The following is a 12,281-nucleotide window of genomic DNA, read 5'->3' as shown; positions in this document are numbered from 1 at the left end:
CATATTGAGACCAACTGATCTCACCTGACCCTTATTGAGACCAACTGGTCTCATCTGACCCATATTGAGACCAACTGATCTCATCTGACCCATATTGAGACCAACTGATCTCATCTGACCCATATTGAGACCAACTGATCTCACCTGACCCATATTGAGACCAACTGATCTCACCTGACCCTTATTGGGACCAACTGATCTCATCTGACCCATATTGAGACCAACTGATCTCCTCTGACCCATATTGAGACCAACTGATCTCACCTGACCCTTATTGAGACCAACTGATCTCACCTGACCCTTATTGAGACCAACTGATCTCACCTGACCCTTATTGAGACCAACTGATCTCATCTGACCCATATTGAGACCAACTGATCTCCTCTGACCCATATTGGGACCAACTGGTCTCCTCTGACCCATATTGGGACCAACTGATCTCATCTGACCCATATTGAGACCAACTGATCTCATCTGACCCATATTGGGACCAACTGATCTCCTCTGACCCATATTGAGACCAACTGATCTCATCTGACCCATATTGAGACCAACTGATCTCACCTGACCCATATTGAGACCAACTGATCTCACCTGACCCTTATTGAGACCAACTGGTCTCCTCTGACCCATATTGGGACCAACTGATCTCATCTGACCCATATTGAGACCAACTGATCTCATCTGACCCATATTGGGACCAACTGATCTCCTCTGACCCATATTGAGACCAACTGATCTCATCTGACCCATATTGAGACCAACTGATCTCACCTGACCCATATTGAGACCAACTGATCTCACCTGACCCTTATTGAGACCAACTGGTCTCATCTGACCCATATTGAGACCAACTGATCTCATCTGACCCATATTGAGACCAACTGATCTCCTCTGACCCATATTGAGACCAACTGATCTCATCTGACCCATATAGGGACCAACTGCCATCCCAGAGTGAGGCCCTGGGTGATGAGCTCCAGGATGGCTGGCCAAAGACCAAACATGTTTATTTGTTATTGTCTATCATGCTATCTTCACCAGGGAATACACAATACAGGCACACAAACACAACACGATACAATAAACCTTTTACAAATTCATTAAGTCTCCTGGTTTAAATACTTTGACTTGAATCTTGACGGTTCAACATGATAAATGTCACTTGGCTGTGAAGAATCTGAACGTCTCTTTGCCCTGTTGTCATTTTCTTGTCAGTTTAAGGCACTTTTGAAAATGTTCCTGAACTTTTCTACAGTCCTACATATCGATTATTACATATATCGATTATTTCACATTGGACAAATGCATATGCAATATGGACAGATTTCTAGATATATGAGGTTTCTGATAGGACTACTGAGGGTACTATACATATTTGGTGTTTCTGTGTGTGTCTGTGTTTGTGTGTGTGTGCATGCATTCGTGTGTGTGTGTGTGTGTTTGTGTGTGTGTGTGTGCATGCATTCATGTGTGTGTGTGTGTGCGTGCATTCATGTGTGTGTGTGTGTGTGTGTGAATGTGTGTGAGCGAGAATAGCAAAGAGGGAGGGTTTGTGATGGTCTTCTCCTGTGGCTGTGTGACAGAGAGAGGGAAAGTGTATTGTGAGTTTACTATGCAGGCTGGGAACTGTGTGTGTGTGTGTGTGTGTTTGTAGTACGTGCATGTACGTTTGCGATGTTGAAACTAGACTGGCAGACTGGCTACTTGAAAAGTAGATCTTGGTTCCAAAAAGTGTGAGCACCCCTGCCTAGACTATGTTTGCCATAATTCTTTCATGCTGTATGTAGTAAAATGATCCAAATCACAAAGGGCATTTATACATTGTCATGGCTATAAGAATGGAATGGAAGAAAAAAATACATCAGTTTCACCTCTTTTAATCAGTCTATAAAATAGGTTATCACCGTATGTCATTAAAACCAATAGTACAAAGGCCATGAAATAATTATTCCAGACATATTACAAAATCCAGATTTTTCCTAAAGTTTTAAAAATACAAACAATTTTTACAAAACAGCAAAACTACATAGTATTGCACAATCATTTTTCTTTTATCTCCAAAATACAAATGTATCAATCTCCATCTGTTTAACACAGAATAACACAGAATAAATTAAGACCTTTCCTTAAGCAGTATTCCTTTAAATTACAGCACATAAATAAGGATAAACTCTACATACTTAAATTAGCCATTAGTCCATAGCGTGCATTTCTCTAAAACAGAACATCTCCATGAAAAGCAAAAATGCTCTTATTAACTGTGTGGTTTTTGAATACTCGCTTGAAAAATAAATAAGTACATTTCGATGGACAGCTTGCGGGCTATGGGACTTTTTACAAGAATGAACAACATGGGTAACTTTTGAGAGAAGATGATTCCTATTCTTTCCATTTCGAAATAAACTAAAGAAATACATAAAAATATACATTAAGTAATTCAAGGGTTTTAAAAGAGTTAAGATTCATTTAAAATATCATGTTTTTCCTTTTTTGGCAGGATGAACTCTAGTAACACATACAAACTTTGACCTCATAAACTCTGGGACACGGACCACACATGACATCATGCCACACTCACACCTGTGTTGAGTAACACCCATACAAACAGCAACAGACAACTAGGTCCCAGTAACACCTTTGCAGACAGAAAGACACTGAAAATCCCTCCCCATATCTCTCAGTCCAGTTCTTCACAGGCATGACATCTAAATGCATAACTCTGTACAGGTGTAATTTCTATGACATCTGTTTTCCTGAGTCAACAGAGAGAGGGAGAGAAAGGGAGACACAGTCTGAGCAGGAGACCGTACTGTATGATGGACAGAAGAAGAGAGAGATGGAACAACAGAGAAACAGAGTACACAGATAAACCTCAGATCGTCCTTCCTATTCCATCTTTCTGATGCAATCATCATGGGTGGCAATGGCCCTGTTCATATACTTTGAAAATACATCCTTCATCCCTGGGGGTAATCACTGATCTGTATGTGTTGGATGAGAGTAAGCAATGTATCCATACTATTACTTTCACTGATCAACATATAGTTGCAGACCAGCTATCACCTGGGAAGAGGGAAAGATGGAAGCATTGAAATAATTACAACTGGGCCAATTCACCCCTCTCCTGTCTCTCTCGCTGTTCGAGATAGAAGTTGCCTTACTCTAGCCCCGATCTTTATCCTAACCATTAAGAGGGCAGGAGAAACATCTGACCCAGTGTCAGCGGCTACTAGGGGCAACTTCTTCCTACCCCTCCCCTCTTCACTTCACTTCTCGATGAGTCCAGCCTCCTTGATCTTGGTGTAGAAGAACTTCTCCAGTAGGTTAGCACACTTGTAGTACTCGCTCTCGGGGGGGTTGTACTCTCGACAGTTGGTGAAGATGCGCTGCATGTCGGCCATGAAGAGTTTCCGCGTGGTGTAGTACCTGCTCTTCAGCCGCTCGCTCATCGTCTTCAGGTCTAATCACAACATTCAACAAAATCTTTGGATGTACCGTAACATTTCATAGACCTTTTGATCGAAAGTCGAGCAAATATGAAAGCGCTAACCATCCCCATTTCTCTGAAGGAACAGACTATATTCAATGTCATCATTCATATGTTGTTGTTATTTATAAAGTGTACTGCTATATTCCCTCCCCTGGAGAAACCTGTGTCACATTGGTTCCCAACATACCCATGGGGAAGCGGATGACTTGGTAATAACCAGGAGCCTCTGTTTTCTTCACTGGCTCCATGAAAGGCCAGGCATTTGGGTGACTCTATAACAGAGCAGCAGTGTGAGAAAACGAGAAAACAGAGAGCATTGTGTGCGCGTGTGTGCGCACGTGTGTGTGTGTGTGAGTGTGTGAGTGTGTGTGTTCCACTCACCTTCACAGGTTGCAGGATGGTCTTCAGGGTACTGTACAGCTGATCTGGGTCCTTTAGCTCCTTCCTGGGATCAACACAAGAAAGAGGACATTCTCATCATCTCAGTTCTTGTCCTGAGTTACCTTTCTGTTGACAAAGAAAACTTTAGCCTCAGGAAAGAATGAATGGAAGATGAAGGATCCACTCACCCTTTACCCACTGGTTTCCAGCCAGTTTCTCCTGTTAACAGAGAGGAGTTGAGTTTAATCGGTGACATGTGTATCTTACTTCATCACTGACTTGCGTAGACTTGCATCTTTCAATCTATGTTGGTGAATGTAGGATTCAGAAGCATGCATAATAAACTTGGAGAAACATACGTATGCCGGGAATGCTTTCGATGGGAATCTGCCGAACTCCTTCCTTAAAACAGGAAAGTCCTGGATAGACCTTTCTGATCTGAGCCTGTTTTCTCTCGATCAGCTTCTTTATGATCTGAGGGAGAGGGAGAAGGAGAGAGAGGTGGGGAGAGGAGATTAACTCAAGATGATTCATATACACATATACACACACGCACGCGCATACGCATACGCATACGCATACGCATACGCATACGCACACCCACCTCTTTCTGTTTCTTGATGATGACAGAGAACTCTGTGTAGGGGATGCTGGGGTTCAGCTCACAGCCCATGAGTGTGGCTCCCTCATAGTCCTTAATGTAACCCACGTATTTGGCCTTGGGAACCTTGATGTCCTTGGAGAACCCCTGAGATAGAGAGAGAGTGAGAGAGCTGACACAAAGAGCCTGTAAAGTATCGAGGTTTAACAAGGAAAACACGGGGTACTGATCTTTGAAGCAGCAAATGACAGACTGACCTGCTTCTTGAAGTAGCCAATGGCATACTCGTCTGCATAGGTGAGGAAGTTGAGGATATCGTGTTTGATGTGGTATTCCTTTAGGTGGTTCATCAGGTGAGTGCCATACCCCTGCAATCAAAATCCCATAGAGATCAACTAGGTCAAAATATTGACCAGTCAGAGAGAAACACAAGCAATCAGAGCTCAATAATACCAGGTTGACCAATAGAAACTTGACCAGGTAAGAATCTTCGCCCTCCTACCTTGACCTGCTCATTGGAGGTGACAGCACAGAAGACGATCTCTGTGAAGCCCTGCGATGGAAACATCCGGAAGCAGATCCCTCCAATCACACGGCCATCTTTGATCAGTGACAGTGTCTTGTGCTTCCTGTTTGGGGAGGAAGTAAATAGTTCCCTTTTTCTCTCAATATAAACTCCTCAAAAAAAGTTTGGAAACGTTATTTTGTCCGATTATTCCTCCCCTTTAATAATACCAATTGGTATTGTATTTTATATCATTGGAAAGCCTGATTAGTCACCAAATAATGCTGCCACTCTGCGTACCGGAACACCAGCTTCCACTGCCCTATTGCACAGGCCTTATCCTGAAGGGACAAACGTGGCATGTTTATGCTTGGAGCACACACAAACTCAACAAAGTTGCAGGACCCATGCACACAAGTGCTGTCTATTAGGTGCCAATCAGGTGCCAGTCACACACCTGTGACTGGCATACACCTGCCAGAACTTGAAGCTCAAAACAAGAATGAATACCAACAGAAGAATATTGCAGGGGATTTTGGAAAATAATTTGGGCTGCTACCCACACGGTTAGCTGTGTTGCATTCCACGAATGCATGATCCTTACAAGTTGTACCTCGTTTTAAAGGTGACTAATCAGGCTTTCCAACGATATAAAATACAATATCAATTGGTATTATTAAAGGGGAGCCAAAATAATGTTTCCGAACTTTTTTTTAGGAGTTTAGAACAAAATGGCGTTTCAGTTGCGCACCCCAGCTCCTTATTCTCACAGAATATAATAGAATTTGATTTGAAATGTGATCTCTGCGCTGCTCTCAACCTCAACTTGTGTCAGTGTTTGGGAGGTTGGAGGCTCAGTGATTGTAACACTCACGGGTCAAAGACCAGGCGTGTGATGTACTCCTTGGGCATGCGAGGCAGCTGGTGGGAGAAGACGTTCTGGAGGCCCACCAGCCACATCAGGATCCTCTTGTTGGGCTTCTGGTTGAGGGAGTTACCTATGACATGGAACTCTATCACCCCCCTCCGCTCCTCCAGACGAGCAGCCTCGTCACGCGCAGAGTGGGCAGACAGCAGGCTGGTCTGGAGTGGGAAGCAACATCGACATCAGCAGCATAAACATCATAATCATGACCATCATCACAATGTTACTTTGAGTCATATCATATCATTCTAATCATCCTTTAAATGTCCAGTATGTAGTTTTGAGCTTAAAAAATAGTGCTAAATGGCCGTGATAAATGGTTAGTGATCAAGGAATGAGTTCACATGAAAAGAACCATTCAGTGAAGAGCACAGTTTTGATCCAAACAAAGTGCTTTCTCAAAGTTGGTGTCATATCTGGTGTTTCCATTTTGTTTGTTTACAAGGTTATGCATATGTTTGCAGCTATTAGAAACCTTATGGTAGGGTTTCAAATGTTCATTGGGACCAGAGAGGGCAGCAACATGTAAAACGACATGCTTCACCTTTAACTCTGCCTCTAAAACCTGCACTTACTGAGTTCTTTGTATTATATTATATTGTTCTTCTTAGTATGGTATTGATGATCTGTTGACTGACTGACAGTGTGACTGTTTACCTCTGGCATGGCTGCGGGATCCGTGATGGTTGCCATGACTTCGTTGATGAGTTCCATGGGGATATCCCCTACGATCCTAGGCTTCTTATTCTCCTCATGGGGGAGGGGCTCGGATGGCTTCCGCTTTTCCCCACCTACAAACATTAATGTGCGCGCACACACACACACACACACACACACACACACACACACACACACACACACACACACACACACACACACACACACACACAACAAATACAAATAAAATGTACATTATGACAGAAAATAAATGGGATAGGATAAGGTATGTTATCATCCTCTAATGGTTCAGTTTATGTGGTTTAATCTGCTTCTGGACAGCTTGTCTGTTTTACCTGGGCTGGGCTCCACGGCTAAGGCAGTCTTACAGGCCGGACTGACACTGCCACAGCTGGATGGGTCCACTGACACAGGGCTGCTGCTGTAGTACAAGGGCCTAGCCACCGGAGGTGCACTGATAACTGCAACACAATGGAGAGGACCAAATACTGTACAGGCATCATAACGAGAGAGAAGCATCATAACATTCCCTCTTTATAATCCAGGTAAATCTGTAAAAGGGAGTGAAAAAGGGCAGAAGGGCAGGTATAACTTTTTGGAACAGCCCTGCAGGTCAGGTGTGTTACCTGTATGAATGGGGATCTTTCCACTTGGAGATCCATCCATGAAGTCCTCACTCCAGATAGGAGAGTTGTGGCTGTACACTTCCTCCTCCAGCATGGACAAGAACCTAGGACATACAGCAAGAATCATCACACCTCTACTGTGGCAAGGATTATGTATCTAGGCACCCAATGTGAACACTTTCCAGGGCAGTATATGTGTGTGTGTGTGTGTGTGTGTGTGTGTGTGTGTGTGTGTGTATGTGTGTGTGTGTGTGTGTGTGTGTGTGTGTGTGTGTGTGTGTGTGTGTGTGTGTGTGTGTGTGTGTGAATGAGAAAGTATCAGTGTGTGAATGAGAGAAAAATACTCTTACTTCGGGAAGTGTGTGAGGATGAGTGTGCGCTTTTCGGGGGGGAGTTTGTCCTTCTCCTGTCTGGCTTGCTCTAGTAGCTGTTTCCTCATCACAGTGAAGACAGAGCGCAGGAGTGTTCGCCCGAAGATCTGCGTTGTCTCGTACCGCGGTAAACTGTCACAGAACTGAGGAACATTGCAGTAGCACAGCCAACTGGAAAACACACCAAAAACACAAAGGCATGAATGCATACCATGAAGATTTACACCCAGTGACAAAAATGTAACAATTCCTATTATTAGGCGGCCACCATGATTAGCATGAGCATTTAACATGTTACTAAAGTGGTACAATTTGCATAACATTTTTCGCATCATCAATCGGTGGCGACAACTACCTGGTGTAATTGACTTTGTACCCAACCGCATCATCATTGGGCGCCCGCTGGCGTCTCTGTGAGGGTGTCTCAAGCTGCCAGTAGTTGATCTGGTTGATGAACATCTTGGCCAGCTCAACGATGGTCTGACGCTCCTTGGAGGGAAGATGGCTGAACTTGTACTGGACAAAGTTATTTACCCCCTGTTTGAGAGAGAGACTCTCTGTAAGTAAGGAGAGTGTGTAGGGTGGGAGGTTGTGTGTGTGTGTGTGTGTGTGTGTGTGTGTGTGTGTGTGTGTGTACTCGCCTGTTCGATGCTGGGTTTCTCAAAGGGAGGACTCTCCTGAGCCTCGACTACAGGTTTTCCCATCTGCAGGATGCATTTCCTCAGCAGCTGAACGAAAGACAGAAAAGACAGATACATAAATGAAGGCCCTCAGTTGGTATTAAGTAATGAGTTGTAGAAAAAAAATGGACCTCAGAACCCACTTTGAATAAGGAGAAGTAAACTTGTTTGGTGTCTGCGTCCTCTTCTTTGTGGACACATGTGTACAGGTACTCTACATCCAGGACTATACCTAGAAGTCGGTTCATTTCCTCCTCTGACACATTCTCCAGGTGGGTCACATGATCACCTGATAGAGAGCGAGAGAGAGACAGGCAAGGCAAGGCAAGGCAAGTTTATTTGTATAGCACATTTCATACAACAGGGTTCAAAGTGCTTTACATACATTATTTAAAAAAATACAGCAAGAGGAGCATAGTAAGAAAATACAAATTACAATGAATAAAAGCAAATATAAGAAGTAAATAGATAAAACATAGTAGTAAGACAGTAGTTCATGGATAAAAGACATTGATAGACGTGTTTGTGTGTAATCATAACTGCTGCAAAACATGTTTTTTTTTAGCTTAGATTTAAATATTTTTAGGGATTGGTCCTGTTTGATTTCTTCAGGGAGTTTGTTCCAGGAGCATGCGGCAGTGTGACTTAAAGGTGCTGCACCGTGTTTTGTTTTCACTCTTGGAATGATTAGCTGATAAGTCTCAGCTGACCTTAGGGGCCTTGTGGGAATATAGGGTGGGAGGAGATCTGTAGGAGATCTGATGTATTTTGGTCCAAGACCATTTTGTGATTTGTATGTAATTAGGATGATTTTGAATTCAATTCTCTGAGAGACTGATAGCCAGTGTAGAGATCTCAGGATTGGTGTAATGTGTTCAAACTTCTTAGTTTTTGTTAGGACCCTAGCAGTGGCATTTTGGATGAGCTGCAGCTTACGAACAGCTCCTTTAGATAGTAGGCCTGTTAGTAGACCATTACAATAATCAAGTCAACTTGAAAAAATGCATGGATGACATGGATTCAAGGTCTTGCTTGGACATTAAACCTCTCATGCTTGTTAAGTTTTTCAGGTGATAGTAGGCTGATTTAGTTATCGAGTTTATGTGGCTGTTGAAGTTTAGATCGGAGTCTAGAATTACACCTTACAAGATTTCTGACCTGTTTTTTAATTTGAAGAGAGAGAGAGAATCAAGTTTTGCACTGACTTTCGATCTTTTGTCAGGTGCACCGAATACAATTATCTCTGTTTTGTCCTTGTTTAGTTGGAGGAAGTTTTGTGTCATCCAGGCGTTTATTTGCTCAATACAATTACAAAGATTGTCACTGGTACTATAGTCGTTCGGTGAGAGGGCTATGTATATTTGAGTGTCATCCGCAAAGTTGTGGTAGGCAATTTTGTTCTTTCTTGAGAGAGAGACAGAGAGTAAGAGAGAAAGACAGAAGACAGAGACAGAAAACAGCAGTTAACAACGAATGGGACTACCTACCTGACACTGAAGCCTTTACTTAAGGACCTCCCATGTTGCCCCATAGTACACTATCAAATAACCTCTGGACTTTGCAACCCTGGCTGACTTACTAACCCAAAAACCTGATGGGTATGCACAGTATGTTGACTGTCCCATCTCCTGTATCTGCTCCGCCACTTCACCCTATTTCTCTCCCTCTTTACCTGCCTCTCATACCCAGAGCACCCCACCCGTGACCTCTCTCCCCTCTCCATCTCCTCTCTCCCCTCTATATCCTACCCAGTGTATGGGAGCAACTACGGCAGGGCTCCTGCAGGTTGACTGTGTTGGGCTGCTGGTCCGTTCGGGGGGGCGTTGGAGGGGGGTTCTGACTCTTCCAGCCATTACACTTACAGGCCCCTTCAGCCTATAAGACAAAACAGCATTAGAGGGGTCGTCCATAATGCCCTCAGTGTAACATGAACATAATAACATCATGGGCCGGTTTCAGAGACAAGACTTAAGCCTAGTCCTGGACTAAATCACACTTTCAATGTAAAATCTCCATTGAAGATGTTTTTTAGTCTAGGATTAGGCTTAAGCCTTGTCTGTGAAACCGGCCCCATGTGTTGTGTTAATAAGCCAATACATGAAAAAAAAAAAATGTCTGTTAATGCATTTTATCATTGTTTAAATATGGTTTGGTGGTCAGAAAATAAAGTGCCATGCACAGCAGCCCTCTAGTCTACACAGTTATTTTTCAGCTCGAGCTGCGCACAGGAACGTGCGCCGCGGAACAACAACAAACTCCGCCCCCCAGCAGCTGTCACCCTGTCAAAACAAAGACGCCGTCTCTTGCTGCAGAAGATAGAAACGCAATAAATACATCTATTTTACCACTGTGCGGTGACAAACGACACGAAAACAAAACACACCGTCACTTTTCCCCGTGGAATGAATTACACCTCACACACTGGCCTTGGAGCCTACGCGCACGCAGCTAAAACATAACCTGAAATATTTTTGTCAAAGCGCCAACTGAATGTTTACATCTACTCTCCCGCCTAGGACGCGACATTGTAACATTGAAATTATAGGTATGTTAGGGTCTGAGCGAGAATTATGCTTTTCCTAATGTTATGTTTCCATTAGTGGTCTGAACTACCCTTTTCACATAACTAGTGCATGCAAATGGGTACAAAAAAAATAAAAAAATAAGTGCGGCAATGGCTTCCTTTGCTGCGCTTGCATTTTAGTAAACATTGCAAATGACATGACCAAAACAGGCCACAATTCGCAGGGGAATGTTTTGAATTTAAATTGATCGCAAGCGATATCATAACAAACGAACTAAACGTACTTTGCAAGAGGAATACACTCCGAGTTTCTCCAGCTTCTTCGGGCGCGGGGAGGAGCGAAGCTGCGCCTTCTTCACGGCGATACGTGCAGATCCTCCAGCGGCGCCCGAGCCCTCCGTTCCCCCGGCTCCAGGAGCGGCCGGAGCAGAGCCCACAGCGCCGATGGCCGGGGAACCCTGCTGAATAACCGCGGTCTCGGACATCCTTGACACCGAGCCCACACGGGATCCCCGACCCTGGAATTAAACGTTACAGTGTCCTGTTCTCTATTCCATTACCGGAGGATCAGACATGGCGCTCATCCCTATTTCTAATTTGTCATTGTAGGTCCGTTTTTCCTCCACTAGGGGGGACAAAATGGATATTCCACTATGATTCAGGGGAGAGGTCACAAAAATGTAACCATTTGTTGCAAGAATTTCAAGGTCAAATGTAACTGGGCAGAAGAAAAAGTGCAATAACACCAACCACCCCCACCGCAAAGCACTGACGACGCCGATAGATGCCGACCAGTATCGCTATAAATATGGCCATTTAAGTCTATAAAATAATAATTTAATATGACTAATTACTTTAGTAATTAAAAATAAACTTTACTTTAGTAAAGTACTTTATGGATTATTCCATATTATGATGAAGCAATATCATTTTTTATTTATATTCTGCCATGCTATCTGAGGCAGGGTGACAAAAGGTTTAACAAGGCCATTAAAACACTGCCTATGATGTCCTTAGGCACAACTGTGGGGTCAAGGAACAAATAGCCTAATCACAGTGATGAGTCCTTTCCCAAGCAGAATCAACGCAGCAGAGCCTCCTGCAAACAATGGTTAAATTAAATCAAAGAGCATTACAGCATTATAACATTACAACATTACAACTTGGATACAATATAGTGTTTCCCCTAGGTTTGCAGCCTTGGGGGGGTGGCATGGACCCCCCCCCCCCCCCCCCCCCCCAGGGGGTAAGACCCTGCGACATACCAGCGTCATGTCCAGGGGGTGTACTAACTTGTACATTAAGCCGCCTCACGCTACGGAAACAGGAGATAGGCTCCTTCCCTATGGGCCATTAGGCTCGAGAACCATCGGTCTTGACTACCTGTCCACTTTCTCACCTGGTTCTTGCTCTCTCTCTCTGGTGTGCCGACACCATCCTGCTCTCTCTCCTTCTCTCTCCCTATTTTGCTGTCCACCGAAAGGCAAACATAACAAC

General features: G+C 43.8%; 1 protein-coding gene across 1 annotated transcript; it reads right to left on the bottom strand.

The window, feature by feature from the left end:
• Positions 1-1,882: 1,882 nt before the first annotated feature.
• kat2b (K(lysine) acetyltransferase 2B) lies at positions 1,883-11,343 on the bottom strand. The gene is made up of 18 exons (XM_080531193.1): positions 11,069-11,343; positions 10,009-10,135; positions 8,404-8,549; positions 8,222-8,308; positions 7,936-8,117; positions 7,560-7,751; positions 7,210-7,313; positions 6,919-7,044; positions 6,563-6,696; positions 5,855-6,063; positions 4,978-5,104; positions 4,733-4,843; positions 4,479-4,622; positions 4,234-4,348; positions 4,063-4,093; positions 3,875-3,938; positions 3,681-3,765; positions 1,883-3,463 (listed from the first exon to the last, which is right to left on the bottom strand). The coding sequence occupies exons 1-18, from the start codon at positions 11,267-11,269 to the stop codon at positions 3,270-3,272; spliced, it is 2,379 nt and encodes a 792-aa protein (XP_080387319.1). The 5' UTR covers positions 11,270-11,343; the 3' UTR covers positions 1,883-3,269.
• Positions 11,344-12,281: the final 938 nt, after the last annotated feature.

This window comes from Nansenia antarctica (assembly GCF_963989245.1).
Source record: "Nansenia antarctica genome assembly, chromosome: 5".
NCBI lineage: Eukaryota > Metazoa > Chordata > Actinopteri > Argentiniformes > Microstomatidae > Nansenia > Nansenia antarctica.
The sequence above is the reverse complement of the archived record's forward strand: the minus strand, read 5'-3'. Positions and strand labels throughout refer to the sequence as shown.

What these genes read in the sequence shown, in the direction of transcription:
- kat2b (XM_080531193.1), bottom strand. Translation starts at nt 11,269, where the DNA reads ATGTCCGAGACCGCGGTTATTCAGCAGGGTTCCCCGGCCATCGGCGCT. An exon ending in GAGTGTATTCCTCTTGCAAA is followed by an intron (nt 10,136 to 11,068) that starts GTACGTTTAGTT and finishes TTTGTCTTATAG; the next exon opens with GCTGAAGGGGCCTGTAAGTG. An exon ending in TCATCAAGAAACAGAAAGAG is followed by an intron (nt 4,349 to 4,478) that starts GTGGGTGTGCGT and finishes CCTCTCCCTCAG; the next exon opens with ATCATAAAGAAGCTGATCGA.